Source organism: Chanodichthys erythropterus, chromosome 19 (genome assembly GCF_024489055.1).
Source record: "Chanodichthys erythropterus isolate Z2021 chromosome 19, ASM2448905v1, whole genome shotgun sequence".
Taxonomy (NCBI): Eukaryota; Metazoa; Chordata; class Actinopteri; order Cypriniformes; family Xenocyprididae; genus Chanodichthys; species Chanodichthys erythropterus.
In genome coordinates, this window is record NC_090239.1 from 38,431,538 (window position 1) to 38,452,735 (window position 21,198).

Sequence of the window (21,198 nt, forward strand, 5' to 3'; positions counted from 1 at the left end):
TTTAGCAAGGCGGTCTGTGTTGCAAGTTGGTGAATGAAGATACTTGCCAAGTTACTTGTTACTTTACTTTATTAATTTACCCAGTGTAAAAATCGGACACCACCACACAAATGTGGCTTTTGTTAATGGCTGTCCTACTACAGGGTTTAACACAGAGTACCAGCTCAATACCAGTTACAAATGACACTGTAACAGTCTTTCACAGGCAATTCTAGATGCATTTTTCAATTAATTTCTTAAATTATACTTTGACCATGTTCTGGCCCGCCATGTAGTGGTGAAATATTTTTTTGGCCCAATGCCAAACTTAATTGCCGACTCCTGCCCTACAGCATATAAATTTTAGACGATAAAATACCAATGCCCTTCACATCAGTCTATTGACATTAAAGGTTTCACATTGTATGCATTGGGCTTAACGGCCAAACTGCAATAAAGACACTAAAGGTCATATTTGCACTCTGTATAGTGATATGCAGACTGTTGGACATGTGGTGGTATCAGATGCATTGGGAGTGAGAATATGTTGACTTTTTTAAGGGAGCAAGAATGGTGGAAGTTATATCTAAGCTAAAGAATGGTAAAATCGGCAGACCCTGATGGTCTAGGCTCCAAGACTAGGCTTCACTTGACTTCAAAACAAGAAAAATGTCTTCCATCTCTAATAGGTATAGACCAAAATTATAAAGAATTATAAAAGATATGTATGAGGAGCACAAATGCAAAAAGTCTTCAAGGTAAGTATAGGTTCAATGCCATCCGTTACACCTACCTCTGGACTACTTTGGTAATGAAGTCATCAGTGCAGATCAAAGCATCAGATAAACCCTTATAGAGTTTACAGGCTACCTGCATCGAATCAATCACCTCCATCACCACTGAGAGCAAAAACAGACTGAGTCAGAAATCAGAAGAGGCAAAACTATGATAACTTAAATGTAAAGTGTGAGAGGTAAACCTTTTTCTTACCACATACAAGTGATTCATTAACAGGGTGTTGAAAGGACACACTAAAGCTTGAGTCTGTTAGTGGACACACTTCAAACTGCAGCAGCCCAGGGGAATCTGCTAAAAACATGAAATTATGTGCAAAACTCTGCATCTATGAGCAGAATATATGATTAACTTAGTAATATAATAGTTGACTTCAGATCTCATTTTAGCAAAGGTTTCACTCTCTCACCAAAGCAAATTAAAATTACAAAGTTTGACTAGGACATGCATTTCCTAATATACAACATTCACTTGATGTTCATAATGCACATGAAGTGATAATAAAAAATGTATTCATTATATTACATCACCTTTACATGTAGATTGAAAAATAGAAATACATGTTATCTGACCTGTTAAAAAATACATTACTAACTTTAGTCATTCTTTAAGAAGATATATAAAGTGAGTAGTCAGCTTGTCATGTGATCTTAATATGTCTGCCGCCATGTACTCATGTAGAATAAAACTACTATGTCTTTATTTTCAAACTGTCTTCATCTCATGTGAGTAGACACTATTTAAATGAATTATATATTACTCGGTCCACCTTAATAGACAACATTTGTAGTAATCTACCAACTCCTACTCCCACAATTAATATGAAAGACAACACACCCACCTTCCTTAATGTGGGTCTTTTTGACGCAGCTGCCAATAAGCGTGTTGTAAGCAGCCTGATGTCTTATAATGTCGAGGAGGGCAGGCACCTGAGCAGGATGTCTGAAGGGAATCTTGGAAACCAAAGCTCCTTGAAGACACCTCCCATCCTGCACTGGAGCATCACCATTTAGGAAATAACAATGTTGCTGTCCTGGTAAAGACTAATGGGACAGAAAGGCAAACCACTCAGAAAATCAAATGGAAATCTTTTTAATGATATACTTTTTCTCCCCAGTGATGGCAAGATGATATTGTAATGTCATATGGCTTCAAAAAACAACACAAATCAGTGCTTCCGACGCATAGACTTTACTTGGGCAGGCCGCCCAGGTATATTAATGGCTGCCCATGTATATTTGGAGACACATTTTTGCTTTTTATTATTTTTATCCTCTTATATTTTTGTATCAGCCCGAGATAATGAAACCATCCGCAATCGATTAACTAGTGGAAAATCTCCCCTCACCCTTTCGTACCTGTTCGTTCTGCGTGCAAGAACTGTTTACTCCCACTGGCATTTCCACGTGTGCTGTGCGTGTGGATACACGGTGGATATTTCACCAAGAGAGCCAAAACTTCTCTAAAACTTCTCTTAAGAATAGACTTAAGCTTTGACTTAAGTGCCTGCCATGGCAGTGTGACACCAATCATTTCATGTAATTATAATAAAATCATTTAAATAAGACAATGAAACTCATTTTAAAAATTCATTTTAATTGGTTTTTTTTAGATTGCTTTGCATTGTGCAAAATTATCACAGAAGTATTGATGCTGTGGAATCCATTTCTAATTATATATGTATCCTCATTTACAGTTGTAGAAATTATGTGAACATGAGTTCCATCAGTGGCTCCAACAACTCCAGGGAAGCTTGAAATCCTCATAAAAGTGACATGCTTTTGCCACATGGTTTGAAGATTAGTTGGAAAGTAAATGAACTGCCATACAGCATGACCGCTCTAGGAAAATTTACATTTTTACCCTTTATCCGAATATTAATAAAAATTTGTTAAACATTTTGTAATGTGTAATTGTGATAACGCAATGAAACGGCAAAATTATGCCGACATAATTTCTGTCAAGACTGTCATACAAAGAAATTATGAACGCATACAAAAACAAGAGAGAACCAAAGGAATATTAATAACTAATTATGTTGCAGTCAATGTATGCTTTTTCCTGTCAGTTTTTTGTTTTTCTATGCATAGTTTTGTTAAATAAAATCTGTAGCTCTAGTTCGCCTTTTTTTTTTTTGCCAAATAATTTTGTCATATAAATACTATAACCAAGTTTAGCGTTTTGTTCTTCCCTCATTATTAACCTTTTTTTTTTTTTTTTTACAAAAATATTTTACTAAAATTGAAAAAAAGTAATTATTACTTTCATTTTGCATTGATTTGTGGAATAGGCAATGTTATTAAATTTCTTACTAGGTCAGTTACAAAAAAAAAAAAACCCAACTATGTGTCATCATATAACTCCAATGTATTTGTAGTGTCTGGACAGTATTAGATTAGCCAACCAACTTTAGAATTTTTAGAATGCTTTTAACCTTCTGAACTCATCATGCAAATCACATGATGGCTCCAGTTCATCTGCGCCAAACTACCTCAATATCAAGCTTTGGTGAAGCAAGACAGCACACCATGATCCTCCAAAAGAATTTCAAAGGGCACCTAAATCACCCATTGGTGGGCTAATGGCCATGTGGCCCTCAGACACTAGCCAAAACTGCAATACACATCTCTCTTGCACGCGCACACACGCACACACACGCACACACACACACAGAGAAAAACTCTCATAATTCAACTTAGAAGTTAAAAATGCATTTTTCTATTTTTAAAGTCTTTTTGGTAAATTACCAATTCTGAAACCATCATAAATTACACAAATTAGGTTCTAAACGGAGACAAAGAATACATTCTCCTGCTAAAAATGCACCCTCGCCATTGGCTGGCATATCCACAGAGGCGTTTTGGCTAGTTTGTTGTTAAAAGATAACAACACGCCTGTTCCTTTGTCTCTCTGTATTGTCTCTTGCCATCTCACGCACATCTCTCCCGGACGTCTATCGGTGACTGCGCTCACATCACATGCTCCTCTCCTCTCAGACAACCATCCTTCGGCAAAACTTACTTTCAGGTTACCTCAGTTCAAACTTCCCGCGGAGACACGGAAGAAGCCAATGAACTTCAGCCACAGGCGCACTGAATCTCTACATGTCTCTATCTGAAACTCAGCACTCAAACTCATGCAAGTACCAATCTATTTTAGATGTGCTAAGTTTACCTGACCTAACAAGGTTATTTTTTTTTATTCTTTGCTGGCTCTCAAGGTACTATCTGTAAGTTTTGCCATTCTTTTGTTTTCTCTCCATTCCTGACTTTACTTTCATTTCTGTATGTATGTATTCTTTGTTTATATTTAGTCACATATGTATTCGTAGTTTCATATATTAAATTCATGAAATATTCATTAAATAGTCTCCTCCTCTCTGCTGCCATTTTGTTACTCCTAACTAGGTTATGATACCTCTCCAGCACTCTAATTTAGGAGCTGAGACCTAGTCTTGACATTTATGAATCACACTTATTCTTAAGTCTAGGAATAAGAGTAAAATGACATCATTAGAATTTTGACACACTTTAACTAAAATTTTACTCCGAGTAGCTTTATACATATGGCCACAGGTCTAGATATATTGTGTAAATATAGACACTGCTAAATATAAAGTAACCTAATATGAATGAACAAACAATAACTTTACAAACAAAAACCCTAGTGGCGTCGATTACTCACTGCATAAAAACGCATTGTTTGGGCCAAAGCAGGAGAAGTGGCCCCTCCATCCTCATGCAGTTGGCTTTTAATGATGAGATCATATAGTGGGGACAAGGTGGGCGCTGTCTCAAAAACAGGGATACCTAAAAAGATTAAAAAAAAAAAAAGTGAAGTAGATCTGTTCATGCAGTCTCACAGAAACACATGAGCAATGCTCATATTATTAACTCTTATTTTAATCCAAATTTGTGATATACCATGTGATAGACCATTTAATAGAAGCATAATCAATAATAACTACATTAATGTAGAAGTCAATAGCGGTCATCCATGTATTGTTTCAAAACAACAAATATTTGATCAATTATACAGCTAAGGTTTCAGACAAGATTTTATACCTGTAGAACTGCCCATTTTTTTAATATATGATACAGAGAATGGCATCAAGCAATTCATCTTCAAGAAGAAACACGCTGGTAAATCTACACAGTTTGAGTTTGTTACAGAAGAAAATGATGGAGTCCTAGAAAAAACAAAAAACAACAACAACAAAAAAACATTAATTAAATAACTATTTGACATGACACCAAAAATCTGAAAAGAATGAATAAATCATTATTTTAAATCAATAGATTTTACCAAAGTAAAATTCTGTTTTAAATAACTTATGTCATATGATAGCTTTGTTTGAGAAACATTTAAATATATGACAGTTATCAGAACACTAAGGCTACTTTTATGATATAAACAGCCCATGGTCAAGTATGCAGCACAATTCTGCAAATCTCCTGCCTGTGTTCTGTGGACAGGGTTCCCACTCTTTCATGAACATCAGATTTCAATATTTATTTTATATCAAGCACAATAAAGACGAGGGGTTGATGGGTTTGTTACTGCCAATCTGGACAAAATCAAACTGTACCTCTGTCTATCATTATGCAGTAATGTTAAAGGCATAGTTCACCCAAAAATGAAAATTTTATGTTTATCTGCTTACCCCCAATGCATCCAAGATGTAGGTGACTTTGTTTCTTCAGAAGAACACAAATGATGATTTTTAACTGCAACCGCTGGTGTCTGTCAGTCTTATTGTTCGAGTTCCCATTCACTCTTATTATAAGAGTTGAAAACACTTCCATAGACAAATCCAAATTAAACCCTGCAGCTCGTGACGACACATTGATGTCCTAAGACACGAAATGATTGGTTTGTGCGAGAAACCGAACAGTATATCATAGACATAGTGGTGTATTAAAGGTAAAAAAATGATATACTGTTCAGTTTCTCGCACAAACCGATCGTTTCGTGTCTTAGGACATCAATGTGTTGTCACGAGCCACAGGGTTTAATTTGGAATTGTCTATGGAAGTGTTTTCGACTCTTCGAGTTCCCATTCACTCCTATTATAAGACTGACAGACGGCAGCGATTGCAGTTAAAAATCATCATTTGTGTTCTACTGAAGAAACAAAGTCACCTACATCTTGGATGCGCTGGGGGTAAGCAGATAAACGTCAAATTTTCATTTTTGGGTGAACTATCTCTTTAAAGCATATACTGACAACTAAAATCAAATTTAACGGGCATATGGCTTTTTTTAAATCCAATGAGGAGAGAGGGCTGGTAGAGTGAATGAGAGAACAAGCGGGTTTGAACGAGATATGCAATTTGCAGCTTTCTTATTCCTGCTTTCATTTTCACACTGGTTTTAGTTTTCCTTCTTTATGAATCATTACTTGATTAAAACTATAGTATAGAGAGAATATTATATACATGATTTTTGCAAGTAAATTACATTAAGGTAATTGTTAGGTAGTAAAAAAAAAAAAAAAATCTAAATATTTAAATTGATTTGTTAATCACCTGTTTAGGGTATCTGCAGGGTTTTAAAAATCAAATTTAAGGCTTTTAAAGACCTTTTTAAGACCTGCACAAATAAAATTAATACCATATTGGGGAGATTAGTGTTAATGGTAACATCCTAAACCATAAAATGACTTTAAAAACCACAATATAAACAACATCAGTCTACCAGTTGACATTTACAACACTGCATGTAAGCTTAGTATGGGTAAATCTTTGCATTGGTCCAAACAAAAACGACAGAAAACACACTGAATGAAAATGCACTTTCAATCTCTGACAGTAGATGGTGCTTATGGAACAGTAGAAATATATTAGTTTCCCCGGTTACCTCTGTAAACAATTAACACTGCCTCTGATTATAAACACTGCATAATTAAGCAAAATTCGTTGGAACCTTGATTAACCAATTTTTATGTAGCTCAATTTCAAGTACTTTCAAGAAGCATGGGAACCCTGCATGGAAGAGATTACACCAGATTACACCATGGTAGAGTTACACCAGAATTGTCATTGTTGGTTGAACTATTCCTTTAATTCCCCAATTATCTGACCCTTTGTTGTCGACTGGATGGGATCCTGTGATAAGCGGAGCAATGGGAAGCTTGTAAACCGATGTGGTGCCCTCAACAGTCACTGACACACTCACACCTAAAGTACGGGGAACTGCAGAATACAAGAAGAGAAGATAGTAATCAATGACTTTGAAGTATATAAACACTAGATTGTTATTTAAATGAATATTCAAACTATGCTTGTTGATCTGATTATAAGACAATTTTCTCACTATTGACATCAGTGAAGTTCAGTTGGGCTCCAGTTTCCTCTTCAAAGATATCATCTGGAGAAACATAACACTGTAGAGATACAAGATGACCGCCGCTCCTTGCCGTCAACAGACCCACACTACCGCGAAGTATGGTCTCCACAGCATTTGCCTTAGTGGCTATCCTATAATATAAATTGCTTGAGTAATTATTAATACACACACACACATACAATATATATATATATATATATATATATATATATATATATATATATATATATATATATATATATATATATATATGTGTGTATATGTAAAAAAATACATATATATTTTTATACATATATAAAAATATATAATATATATAATATATTATATACAAATGTAATATACAAATATAATATAATAATTATATATTACATATTACAGTAGTTTTCGTGAAACTGACTGCTAGAATTTCAATTAATTTTATTCGGACCTGATCAAAAGCAGGTCATAATGGCATAAAAAAAACGCTGAATAACAGATCTGGTTATTTTGGATGTGATCAATGCCAGGGAAAAAACAAACAAAAAAAAACTGAACCACTCTGTTACAACTTAAATTAGAAAGATGAGATTAAACTGAGTTGTACAGATACCTTGCCTTATAAATGCAGGTACACAAAGCCTGGTTACTGACAAATTTGTTCCTTTAAGAAAGATTGGTCAGTGTAAACCATGCCATGATCCCAATATTTTTCATAGGACTTTAAAAACTTATAATAGAGATGCACAAATATGGAAAAAGCAACAGAATCATTGCTAAAGACTTAGGTGTTCAAGAATCCACAGTAAGATAACCTATCAGCAATTCTGGAATTTTTCTACTCTCCCTAGGAGACCACTGACCACTGTGAAGTATGGTGAAAGAAGCATCATGGTTTAGAGCTTCTTTGCTGTTTTATGAATTCAAAACTGTATCAAGAGATTTTACACAAGAATGTCAGCACAGAAGTACACAACATTGTGTTTTAGAGAGGCTCTGTGGTTTAAGACAATGGCCCAAAGTACACAAGTAAATTAACAAATAATGGCTGAAAAAGAAAATATATTTTTTTCTGAGTCCTGACCTTTAGCCAAACAAACATATTTGTGTGGAGTGATGGTTCAAATTGGTCAAAAGTCTTACAAGCAGTTGCAGACAACATTTGGTGGAGGTCTTGCTGCTAAAGGAAATTAAGCAAATTACTAAATTCAAAGGTTCAATTAATTCCTCCAATACTTTTTGCATGATCACTTAATGTTCTTAAAAATGTGAAATGTACAGTTGTTTGTATTATTAGTTTAGTTAGATTGTCTATAATTGTGATTGAAATTAAAGGGGACATGACATGAGAAATCAAAATTCTTTGGTCTTTTAGGCATATAAGAGGTCTTTGTAACATTATAATATCCTGCAAGTTCCATTATTTACATGCTCATCAATAAAAAAGCATTTAAATAATCAATCTTTTAAAAAAAGGTTTGTTTGGAACAGAGGTGGCATGTGATGTCACAGGGACAAGACAACAACGCCTACTTTTACATCATTGCATCATTGTCCCTGCCCACTGAAGTTCAGTCGCTGATCAGCGAGTGGATCTAAAGTAGGCCTAGCTGTTTATGATAAGATTGTGATAATAACAAGATTGGCTTTGGAAAAACATCATCTTTGCACAGGCTGCCACAGGATCCCGATGTCAGAGAACAATGGATTCAGTTTATTTTTAATCGAACGTCCTAGTCACTTCAGTGTTTTTTACTGCATTTAAATTGTGTTTGCATTGTTAGTTTTGGTGAAAGCATTTCATTAATCTTTTACTGCATTTAAATTGTGTCTGCATTGCTAGTTTTGGTGAAAGCATTTCACGAGAGTGCAGAAATTGCGTTGCAATGACAAGATCACTGCATTTAAGTGATCAACAGACTGTCATCTGCTCAATGTTAATCAATGGAACCTTCCATGTGATGGAATAGATATAAACATAATGCAATTATTAACCATTTTCACGATTCGTTGATCTCTACAGCTGTAATAGTAAAAATGTGGTAAAAGTATTCGAAAGGATTCCACATGTAATACTTATTTCAATTGCAAAGATGTCAGCCAATCACAGCAGTGGGTGTTTACACTGAAGTCTCATAGCAGATAGGCCCCTTCAAACAGAGCGTTCAAATCAAAGGGCTAAAATCAGGGTGGAAAATAACCATTTATTTTTAAATGATGACAATTATTTGATGTAAAAATCATATTAACATTATAAGTGCACCTCATGAAACATAAAATAAAAAAATCCATTTCATGACCCCTTTAAGATCAGACCACATTTTGAGTAATCAATGCAGAAATCCAGATATTTTCAAAGGGTTCACAAACTTCTTCACAAATATCTTCTTGCCACTATATGAATGTTATTTATAATAGCATTTGATGGTTAAAAAAAACAACTGTAAGCTTATCTGTGGGCAAGGTTTCTACATGCTCTATCATTGCTATGTCTTTTTACATTTCTCAAGTCACTAGTAAAAAATGTGGGCTTGTTCTGAAAACAGTTTGCAACAGACCACTGTCTCTAGCACCCATCAGCACAATTTCTGTAGAAAAAGGAATAATAATTACCATATTCATGTACCATTGTATTTGAATGGTACTGCAAGTTACTTTAAAGAAAAATATAATAATACCACAATATAGTATTAAAATAAAAAAAAATATACCAAAAGTCCCCGGATGGTCTACTATTTCCGGTAGATTTTCGAATTGTGGATCCGTGCACACTACTAAGGCTACTATTGCCCACAACCCATTGTGCATTGGATGAGGATTCAGTTCAGAACTACAAACACGAGTAAAAAGTGTTAAAAAAAACTACAAAACATGGCGGACACGTGCAATCGACGCTGAGAGGTTTGAGTGACTAATAATCAGTTTAACCTGATAGAAAATATATATTTAATGTTATCCGTGTTATTTTTCTTCTGCAAATACCAATGTGAACTTTTAGAGATCCAAATGGCCATTAACTTTTAAATGCATCATTATGCATTAATATGAGGAGAGTTCTCCACATGAAAGACCCGCAACTGCATATCAACGTGCTGCATTTCTCTCCGATACGGTAGGAAATTAACTAAATGAAATGTGGAGGATGTAAGATGATTGACAGGCCAGTTTACGGTGATAGGATGCGACAGATAGAAAAGACGTGATTGTATGACGTGTTACTCTTTTGCTACACACTCAAAAGTAAGTACTTTTTGTTCACAGAAAGAGTACATACTTTTAGGGTGTAGTATAAGTAGGCGAATTGGGACGCAGCATTAGTAATTAGTAATCATTAGTAATTAGAGCTTGATTAGCTTGTTCAGGTGTGTTTAATTAAGGTTGGAGCTAAACTATGCAGGACAGCGGCTCTCTAGGACCGAACTTGCCTACCCCTGTGTATGATATGAGGAAACATTTTTCTTGACAAATAAAAAAAAAAAATCAATATGCCTGAACATATGCATCATCTTGGTGAGGTCTAACTCCAGGGACTGAAGAGCCAAATACATCTTTGTCTTTAATTTGCTGTGGAATAAAATGAGAAAAAAGGATTAAAATGCAAATAGTAACAGGAACTGTAAGTGTTTAATGATATAATAAATAAAACTAAAAAAAGAAGAAAACACACTTGTCTCCAGGGAGCTTATACAGGTTAACCAGACCCTTCAGGTGTTTGGAAAACTCATCAAAATTTTTGTCTCTGTAAAAATAAAGGTCCATTTTCTGGTAAATACATTTAATGCTTTGTATTCTTGTACGGTCACTTTGCAGTTGTTGTAACTTGTATAAAATAACTTGTTGAATTCTTGAATCTGATGGCTCATAGATGACTTTATGAGGGTAAGTAGCATAAAGTAGGATGTAGGTCCCATTTTGTTGGTCTCATTACAGTTGCACATTCTTTCTGGAAACTTTTAAAATAACAACAGCTTGGGCTGTTTCCAAGCAAAATATTTATTCAGTGACAAAGCTTTCTCAGATCTGAAAGTCAATTAGCATTCTTTACTGTGTGGGGGATGTTAGTAAAGTAAGGAAATGCAATAGAACAGATAACATTTTATCTGTCAAATGACACAAAGCATTCTACAGTATCAATCATCAGTGAATGACAAATAGCTACGATATCAAAACTTCTTTGTTAACACTGGTCTGTTTGTGTCTTAGCATATGTATTTTGGTGTGCAGGGAGGTTGACTGGGCGCTATCATTTACAGACACTCAAGTGTTTGAGGCACTTCGCAGCAAGTAAACGAAATATACATATTCCAATTTGCTGAAAAATTTACATTCCCTCGATATAGTTTGCTTACCGTAATTGCTGTATCAGCTCAGGACAACTCTACATTACAATAAGACAAAAAAAAAAAAAAAAAAAAAAATCACAATAAAGTAAGATCACAGGACATAGACATACTGCTATTCAAAATAACTACTAGTCTTCCTCTTACCACAGGGTTTTCACCATGGTGGGCCACTTTGACATCCACAAGCTTTCCAGCTTTATCCAAATGCACCTCAACGTAAAACATATCTGAGGTGATATAGCACTCAGTACGCGAGGGGCTCAGGTGAGATCCCAACCTGTAGGCACACAGCACGAGAACAAAAAGACAAAAACATACCTTTTAGTAAATTTCAGTAAAGTTAGGTAGGTCAAGTAAAATCAAGTAGAAATAAATCAGAACACGCTAGTGATGTTACTTATGACACCAAGTGCATGCCTCGCTGCTCGCTGGTTTACGTCTGTAAGTTCTGTATAGCTTTTTGTTATGAATCTATCTACTACCATTCCTTGGTGTTTATATTATTAACATGAGCCTCGTCTGAATAGCAAAAGTGGAGGTGTTGCTGTAATTTAAAGCACTATGTTCAGTATTACTCAGAGGTCTAGTTTCAAATATAATTCTTATGAAGTGGTGGTGCTTTATGTAACTTTATCTAGTGTACGTGATAAATACCGCTTGACATTTGTGCTTTTACTGTATACAGGCCACCAGGGCACCATACAGACTTTATCAAAGAATCTGCTGATTTTCTAGTACTGGCTGCAGATAAAGTCCTTATTGTTGGTGATTTTAATATCCATGTAGATAGTGAACAAGATGCACTGAGATTAAAGATATTCTAAACTCTACCGGAGTTCAGCAACACGTGTCAGGCCCCACTCATTGTCGTAATCATACTTTAGAACTTATATTGTCACATGGAATCAATATTGATGCTGTTAAAATTCTGCAGCAGAGCGATGACATCTCAAATCATTATCTAGTTTCATGTATGCTTCATTTAGCCAAGGCTGCAAAGCCGACACCTGGTTACAAATATGGTAGAACCATTACTTCCACCACTAAAGATTGCTTTATAAATAATCTTTTTGATCAGTTTAATCTCCTTAGAATACCAGATAGCTTAGAATAACTCAACGTTGCAACAGAAACTACTGACTCTCTCTTTTCCAGCACTTTAGACACAGTTGCTCCTTTGGACTTAAGATTAAAGAAAATAGTCCAAAGCCGTGGTACAACAACCATACTCTGGCCCTTAAAAGAGCAGCCAGAAAAAACAGATTATTTTTTCCCTGAGGAAAAACTCCATTCATTCATTGCTATAGGAGATGAAGAATTGTCTAAACTTGTTAAATCATCAAAATCTTTCATCTGTGCTCTGATGCTTCCTGAAGCATCGTTTTGAAATCGGCCATCACTAAATAAGTCGTTATTTTGAGTAAACTAAGAGATGTTCTATCGATCATAAGTTCAGTATGGAGTACCGCAAGGCTCAGTACTAGGACAGTTGCTGTTTACTTTGTACATGCTACCCTTGGGAGATATCATTAGGAAGCGTGGCATCAGTTTTCACTGTTATGCTGATGATACTCCGCTCTATATTTCTTCACGCCTTGACAAATCTTACCAATTCATAAAATTAATTGAGTGGATAGCTGATATAAAAAAAATTGGACAGCAATTTCCTAGTACTTACTTCAGAAAAAAAAAAAAAAAAAAAAAAAGATTCTAATTATTGGACCAAAAACCTCTGCATGCAATAACCTAGAATACGGTCAATGTAAGCAATGTTTCTAGCATCTGCGTAATCGCATTCTTCCATCTTAAAAATATATCTAAATTATGACATATGCACTCAATGACAAATGCAGAACAGTTAGTTCATGCGTTCATGACATCAAGGCTAGATTATTGTGTTTTTGCTGGGTGGTTACCCTGGATGCCTAATAAACAAACTACAGCTCGCCCAAAGCACAGCAGCTAGAGTTCTTACAAGAACCAAGAAGTATGAACATATTAGCCCGGTTCTTTTAACACTTGCTAATTCTTTAAAATCTTGCTAATTACTTACAAAGCACTAAATGATTTAGCTCCCCAGTACTTGAACGAGCTCTTAACACATTATAGTCAAGTCAAGTCACCCTTATAGCACTTTATACAATGCAGATTGTGTCAAAGCAGCTTTACAGTGATAACTGGTAAATATTCTGTCTGCACAGCAGCTCTTTAAGAAAACAGTGTCATTGTCCAGCTTAAGTAAATTCAGTATTGATTCATTCTGTTGTAAAAATTAATAATTTATCTATATATCAGCACTTGAGAAAACAGTGATGTCATCATCCAGCTCAGTTCTGTTTGCATACAATAATGTCAATGCAGGCAGATCAAAAGCATTGTATAGTCCTTCATGTCTATTGTGATCTCAAAATTCTGGCCAGTTGATAATACCTAGAATATCAAAATTGACTGCTGGTGGTAGATCCTTTTCCTTTTTAGCACCTAAACTTTGGAACAGTCTTCCTAGCATTGTTCAGAAAGCAGACACACTGTCAGTTTAAATATAGACAATCTCTTTAACCTGGCACACACATAACACATTATCTAATTCTATAATTCAAATCATGTAAATTGTTATGCTGCATAAATGAGGTCAGCCGGACAATAAATTATGACAATAAGTTATATAATAAGTAATACATTGGCAATAAGTTATATATCTAACCAAAAGGATGACCCAGCCAACTTCATGTTGCTAAAATGGACAGTGTGTTGTTACAAAACCAATAGACAGATGAGTAAGTTTAAACTTGTACAAACTTTTATGTAAATCAAGTGTAACGTCAGTTCTGGCAGGTCACATCAGTCAAGCTCACATCAGCTGACTCCCAGGTGACTCACATCTACCTATAGGAATACAATGCTTATCACAGCATTCATACATAAGCTCCTCAGTATTATCAGCAGATATTGCATTTCTCAGAAGCTAATTAAATGGCGAATTCGACAGGCAAATCCTCATCATCTCACTAGGAATTGGGCAACCAGGAATTTAGCGAAAGGGATTCGTTCCCCACATGGATTTCACCTTTTGAACACATGAATTTGCTGCATTGATCCAGTGGCGGCGCTAGGCCGGGGGTTGAGGGGCTATAGCCCCACCAGAAATGTGCTTAGCACCGGCTGTTTACTCTGTCACTTTCAATAAAAAAGGCCATTAAAACCCTAAAAAAATAATTTAAAAAATAAAATAAAAAATAAGGGTTAAGAAATGTTGTAAATGTGCCTATAAACAATGGTTTTGCAGGGGGAGGAGTCATTGCACAATCACATATGCACATTATCAAGAATCTCGTCAACAGCCATCATATTGGAGAGCAATGAAATATGAAGCAAAAGAATGCAGACTTTAGACACATCTCAGAATATTTCAGAACAAAACAACAGACTTCTCAAGATCCTCTTCTCTTGTATAGTAATCTTCTATTGGAGTTATTGATGTACATATTTTTCTTCTTAGCACCCCATTTGAACTGTTAAGCTTTAAGAACTGCGTGTTTGAAACACGCAGTTCTTAAAGCTATTGCTATTGGGAACACGCTGGTCTTAAAACTATAGTTGCAACTGGAAAAACACTTGTTCTTAAAGTTAGTTGCTATTTGGAAAAACATTGTGTTAAGTAAGCAACGTTACTGTGGCTTAAAGTGCCCCTATTATTCCTTTTTTAAAGTTCCTAATATTGTTTTGGGAGTCTCCTACAACAGATTTATGCAAGGTTTCGTTTTCTCATAATATACATTTAATTTCACCTCAGTTCACCAAAGAATGGTAAATGATTCCTCAGAAGCAATTCAAAGAACCAGTCGCTCTAAACCCCTCCTTTCCGTGAGCTTACACTGTTCTGATTGGTCAGATGGCCCAATCCTTTGTGATTGGTCTACTGCGTACACCGCGCGCCCATTGCCATAATGGAATGACAGCTATCAATTCACAAGACATTGTATAGAACGTATGGACAAAAAAGATAGCATTGATATCAATTACCGTATCAATTCAAACCTGAGTCTGACAATGGAACATCTGAAGTAGTCAATCAGAAACTGATTCACAATCACAACTGGAGTACGACGTTTCTATATGGCAAGTGTCACATTAGTTTGCTTATTTATATGATGTGATAGCAGCATCACTGTTATACTTTATGTAGGTGCACCTAGAGTAGGTGAACTGTATCAGAATGCCAAGCAAGGCTGAAAACCTGTAAGCATAAGATAAACCGGCCCCATGTTATTTTGTAAACTCCAACATTAGCCAAGCACAAATGTGAATAGCTGATAAATACACTTTGTAAACAAAAGTTGTGCTCCATCCTTGATCATTACTCCAAGTAATAAGACAGAAAGGCTGCATTAATAGACACATTTTTAGACAATATTGGACCCACATCCAAAAACTATGAATTTTAAACGATCGCTAGAAAATATAAACATCAATTATTAATCATACTTACAGACTGAGATTCAGAGGAGCAAGCTGGTCCAAATAAACTAGGCACTGATCCATATTTTAAGACCAAGAGTTTTGTGAATCCTGCGTTAAACTCCCCGAGGTTTGAGAAGCAGTCATCAGTAAAATGACGGGAATGCAACAAAAGATTGTACTGCTGTGGTATTGTTGAAAAAAATAATGAAATGTGCAATAAGTGGGCGTGTAATATGCTAATGTTTCATTGTGATGTCACAATGAAATGGTTTGGGAAACGATCTGTTTAATTGACTCAACTCATTGAGTCAACTCTTACTTTTAAGAGACAATAACTTTATATATGGTACACTTTCAGATTTAAACTTTGCAGGATGTTTTCAATCATTTAAAGCTATATAACACTACATGAAAGGTAATTTTCAAAATTCCATAATAGGGGCACTGTAAAAATTATCAAAGTATTGTAACATGCTGGTCCTTAAATATACAGAGGTCTCTTATTCAACACTAACAACGTCATAGCTTGATGATCCCATAAAGGAGTGTGAAATCACATGCGAACAAATAATGACAAATAATTCTGTATTATGCAGGCCAGACAAGTAATTTGGCAATGTCACGTGGTAAAGAAAGACGAAGCGTCTGCACACATACATATTCAAATGTGCATATTGTGATAGAAATATTTTATGTGCAGAAGATGCAGACTAAGGATGCTCAGGTCAAAGACCAGTCATATAATTAGCTTAGATCATCACAAACCGATCACCAGAACAAATTACAGTGAAGATGATATTGATTTTCCTCAACTGTAAGACTTAAACGTGCATGTATCTTTCTATTCATTGAGACTCACTCTGTTGTTGTGACAAGTGACCTCTGAGAATGTATAGTGAGAGTGTATAGATGCTAGAGACCTGTGTGCTCATGTGTGATTGAGGTAGTGATAGTAGCTTCTTGATGGGACTCCGTCCCCTTACTTCGGGAGGGCAATTACCTCAAAAGTATTGGAAATGTATTAGAAGTATTTGAGAAGGGAATTACCTTGAGATACTGTAGTGTTATATTGTTTTATATTTGGGACAGGAATTACCTCAAAGGTACTGTTGTACTATATTGGTACTGTAGTATTGTATTGTATTATATTTGGGATGGGAATTACCTCGAAGGTACTGTAGTATTGTATTGGTACTTTAGTATTGTATTATATTATATTGACAACTGGAGGTTGTTTGAATTATCAGTGAAGTCAGATTGGTATTGGAAATTTCTATGACAATACCTATAGACTATACACGTATTAAAAGAATGCATTAAAAGTCTTCGGTTTTCAGTTAAAAAGGTGTCATTTAAGCGGCCCCTAAGTTAATAATGAATGATTTTTACAATGGAAGTGATTCAATCAAAAACTTTAGCTCAATAATTACTTTTCCCTAGATCTGCTGTAGAGCCAAAACAATCTCTGCCATTCATTTTCCTATTATCACTGTGAAGCTGCTTTGAAACAATCTGTATTGTAAAAAGCGCTATATAAATGAAGATGACTTTACTTGACCAAGGCTTCAAAGCATGTATCGAGTAAGTATTGCAATTTACTAAGAAGCCCCGTTTTGAGGGTTGATTTTTTTTTCAGAAAATCATGTGAGCAATGACAAATGAAGCCTTATTCTCTGTTCCATCACTTGCATGATATAACAAAGTCTACTTTTGTGGCAATAAGTTATATACCTAATCAAAAGGATGACCCAGCCAACTTTATGCTGCTAAAATGGACAGTGTGTTGTCAAAAAACAAAAAGACAGATGAATGAGTTTAAACTTGTGCAAACGTTTGTGTAAATGCTTGGTAAATCAGTAGAATAACCAGAGTAATACATATACACATGGAAAAAAAGAAAAAAAAGAAAAGAAAAAACAAATACAATAAATAAAACCAATATGCCAAACCCCACTGATGATACCAAATTCAAAATAAATAATTTATAGTCCCCGACTGTGGTGGCCAGTCTTTTTCCAATCCAATAGAAAAAGACCACATTAAATGCTTGTACTTGCAATCTTTGATAATGTGCAAATATGTGACAATCTGAATAATCCATTGGGAGGAAACTTGATGTGAAAAGCAGAGTCTTTGCAACTACTCAGTGTTTGGAGTTTGACCCCTGAAGGCATTTTTTAGAGTTGTTTTTTCTGACATACACAAAAGTGAAGACTCATAACTCCAAAACTACAGCAAGGAAAGTCAAAATGTAGGTTTGTTTAATAGAAAACTTTTAAAATATTTAGATTAGAAATTAATACATTTGGACATTCTCATGCTGAGAAACTGATGATAAAATATTAAAAAAATATAGATTTTTTATTGTAATTTACATATCTTTCTTATTTGACATGCAATAACTCAGGAAGGAAATAAAGTAGGATTATGATTTTTGGGTGAAGTTCACATATATGTGAGCTGCATCTGGATCACTTTTTTTTTTTTTTTGGTGACAGCATAAAGCAGGGGTCAGCAAGTAAGTTTGGCATCGGGCCAAAAAAAATATTCGCCACTAGATGGCAGGCCAGAACATAGTCAAAGGATAAGAAGAAATTATTTGATGAAAAATACAACTATTGCCTGTGACAGACTGTTACAGTGTCTTTGGTAGTCATTAACAAAGAGCCACATTTGTTTGGTGGTGTCCGGGTTTTACACTGGATAAATTAATAAAGCAAAGTAGTGACACATAACTTGGCAAGTATCTCCAACTTGCAACACAGACCGTCTTGCTAAAACACATATATGTGGGAGATGCGGAATGGATAAAAACAATAATAACATAAAAACTAGATAAAAGAGTTTGAAGACAAACTTTAAGTTGGCTTGAAAAAGCCAGTCCAGAAAGTTTGAAGTAGTTTTAAAAGTTTGAAGTTTGAAAGTTTGAAGTTTAGTAGTTTAGATAGATAGATAGATTGATAGTTGTCACAGATGGTTACTATGGAGTTTTTATAGAGTTATTAGCATGTTCTTAGCCTACTTTAGCACTTAGGTAATCGATATTAGCATGTAGCTATTCAGTGCTAGCATGTGTAACATTTTGGAAGTAGAGATTGCTAGCATGAGTCGGGTGCTAGGGTGGTTGCTAAGGTGTTGCTATGCGGTTGCTAGGGTACTCGGGGTGGTTGCTAGGGTGTTGCTATGCGGTTGCTAGGGTACTCGGGTGGTTGCTAAGGTGTTGCTATGCGGTTGCTAGGGTACTCTGGGTGGTTGCTAGGGTGTTGCTATGCGGTTGCTATGGTGTTGCTATGCGGTTGCTAGGGTACTCGGGGTGGTTGCTAAGGTGTTGCTATGCGGTTGCTAGGGTACTCGGGGTGGTTGCTAGGGTGTTGCTATGCGGTTGCTAGGGTACTCGGGTGGTTGCTAAGGTGTTGCTATGCGGTTGCTAAGGTACTCGGGGTGGTTGCTAGGGTGTTGCTATGCGGTTGCTAGGATACTCGGGGTGGTTGCCATGGTGTTGCTATGTGGTTGCTATTGTATCCAGGCTGGTTGCTAGGATGATGCCAGGGTGATTTGTGTGGTTGCTATGCAGTTGCCATGGTGTTCTGGGTGGTTGCTAGGTTGTTTTGGGTGGTTGCTATCAGAGTTGATCATAGATAGATAGATAGATAGATAGATAGAGAGATAGATGAGAAGTGATAGATGAGAAGAGAGATAGATGAGAAGATAGATAGATGAGAAGTGATAGATAAGAAAGATAGCTTGATAGATAGATGAGAAGGGATAGATAGATAAGAGAAATAGATAGATAGATTTAGTTTGATAGATAGATAGATTAGAAAGAGAGATAGATAGATAGATAGATAGATAGATAGATAGATAAAGACATATTAGATAGAATGGAAGTTTGAATGAGTCTCAATGGATTAGAAATAGTACATAGAATGGCAGCTAATAGAGTCTGATGAGCCTCTCCAACTGTCAAAATTTGAATTGTTACAGTTGGAGTTTGAATAGTCTTGGCTCATTTGAACATTCCGTCAATGAAAGTCAATGGGATTTTTCCAAGTTTTGATCAGTTTTAGGAAAACCGTGAGTCTGATCAGTCTGAAAAGATATAGCAACCCCAGTCAGAACAGTCTGAAGGTCTAGTCCGAGTTTGGTGGTTGTAGCTTGAACAGTCTAGGAGGAGATGCATTTAGAAATTTTAGTCTAAGAAGAAGAATAATAACTAGATAAAAAAGTTTGAAGACAAACTTTAAGTTGGCTTGAAAAAGCTGGTCCAGAAAGTTTGAAGTAGTTTTGAAAGTTTGAAGTTTGAAAGTTTAAGCTTAGTAATTTAGATAGATAGATAGTTAGTCTACTTTAGCACTTAGCTAATCAATATTAGCATGTAGCTATTCACTAGCATGTGTAGCATGTTGGAAGTACAGATTGCTAGCATGAGTCAAAACAGCCAACCGCCATGTCTCTACGATGTTCTGATGCAGAAATATAGATCTTGCAACACGGTTGCTAGGGTACTTTGTTTGGTTGCTAGGGAGTGGCTTGTCAGCTACCAATGACAACACTCCAAAGGCTACTTGACAATATAAACCATGGGCGTAGGTTTAGGGGGGGACGCTAGGTACTAGTCCCTATCAATATTTTGATATGACAAATTTGTCCCCACCAATATTTAGCAAGCTCCTTTGCACTGCTATTTGGATCGATTCTAACGGCCAGGACGACGACAGTACAAGAAACGCCGTAATTTGATTGGCGGCGGGGTATCTTATAGGCTACACGCGCGGGCCGGGACTACTTTTGTGCTTGCACTAGCAGCGAGCGGTTGGTGTGTGTGTGCGCGCGCGCATGTTGACGACGCCGACGGTAAGTTACCAGGACTGTCTCTCTACCACATACAAAGGCCAGAGTAAAAATATTTTAATATTCCGTTTTAACTATAATTAGCTAGCCCCACAAATAAACTAGCAGTAGTGACTGACCAGGCTTTCAAATGCAGATTCTACTGTGGAAAATAGTATTAAATGGTGATAGTATGTGTTACCCAGGATGATAGAATGCTAAATTAGCAAGTAACTGAATGTCAATTAGCCAACAGTGTTTTTTGTAAGTATAATTAGGCTATTAATGTAGCCTATAGTAAATTATGTTTGTTTGTTAATAAACTGTATGGTTGTTCAGCATTTCACATTCCCAGGTATTAACGTGAGTGTACTGGAGGGTAAATAGTGTTTAGAAAAAGGTTATTATATTTATTTATTTAGATTTCCTTGTGGCAGAATATTTTTTGTTAGTGTAATTACTAATG

General features: G+C 35.7%; 1 protein-coding gene across 3 annotated transcripts in view; it reads right to left on the bottom strand.

The window, feature by feature from the left end:
• med1 (mediator complex subunit 1) overlaps window positions 1-21,198 on the bottom strand; it is a 127,705-nt gene that overhangs the window by 22,339 nt on the left and 84,168 nt on the right. The window contains exons 1-12 of one of the 3 annotated variants that reach the window (XM_067369640.1): window positions 14,241-14,349; window positions 11,586-11,718; window positions 11,448-11,476; window positions 10,766-10,837; window positions 10,588-10,662; window positions 7,090-7,253; window positions 6,857-6,968; window positions 4,839-4,963; window positions 4,459-4,583; window positions 1,616-1,817; window positions 970-1,068; window positions 773-878 (exon numbers count right to left, since the gene is read on the bottom strand). In XM_067369640.1, coding sequence (XP_067225741.1) covers window positions 773-878; window positions 970-1,068; window positions 1,616-1,817; window positions 4,459-4,583; window positions 4,839-4,963; window positions 6,857-6,968; window positions 7,090-7,253; window positions 10,588-10,662; window positions 10,766-10,837; window positions 11,448-11,476; window positions 11,586-11,666 — 1,190 coding nt within the window. In that variant the 5' untranslated portion in view covers window positions 11,667-11,718; window positions 14,241-14,349. Of the gene's footprint in view, window positions 1-772; window positions 879-969; window positions 1,069-1,615; window positions 1,818-4,458; window positions 4,584-4,838; window positions 4,964-6,856; window positions 6,969-7,089; window positions 7,254-10,587; window positions 10,663-10,765; window positions 10,838-11,447; window positions 11,477-11,585; window positions 11,719-14,240; window positions 14,350-21,198 lie in introns of those variants that run through there. The other 2 variants (XM_067369639.1, XM_067369638.1) reach the window with 2 other exon arrangements.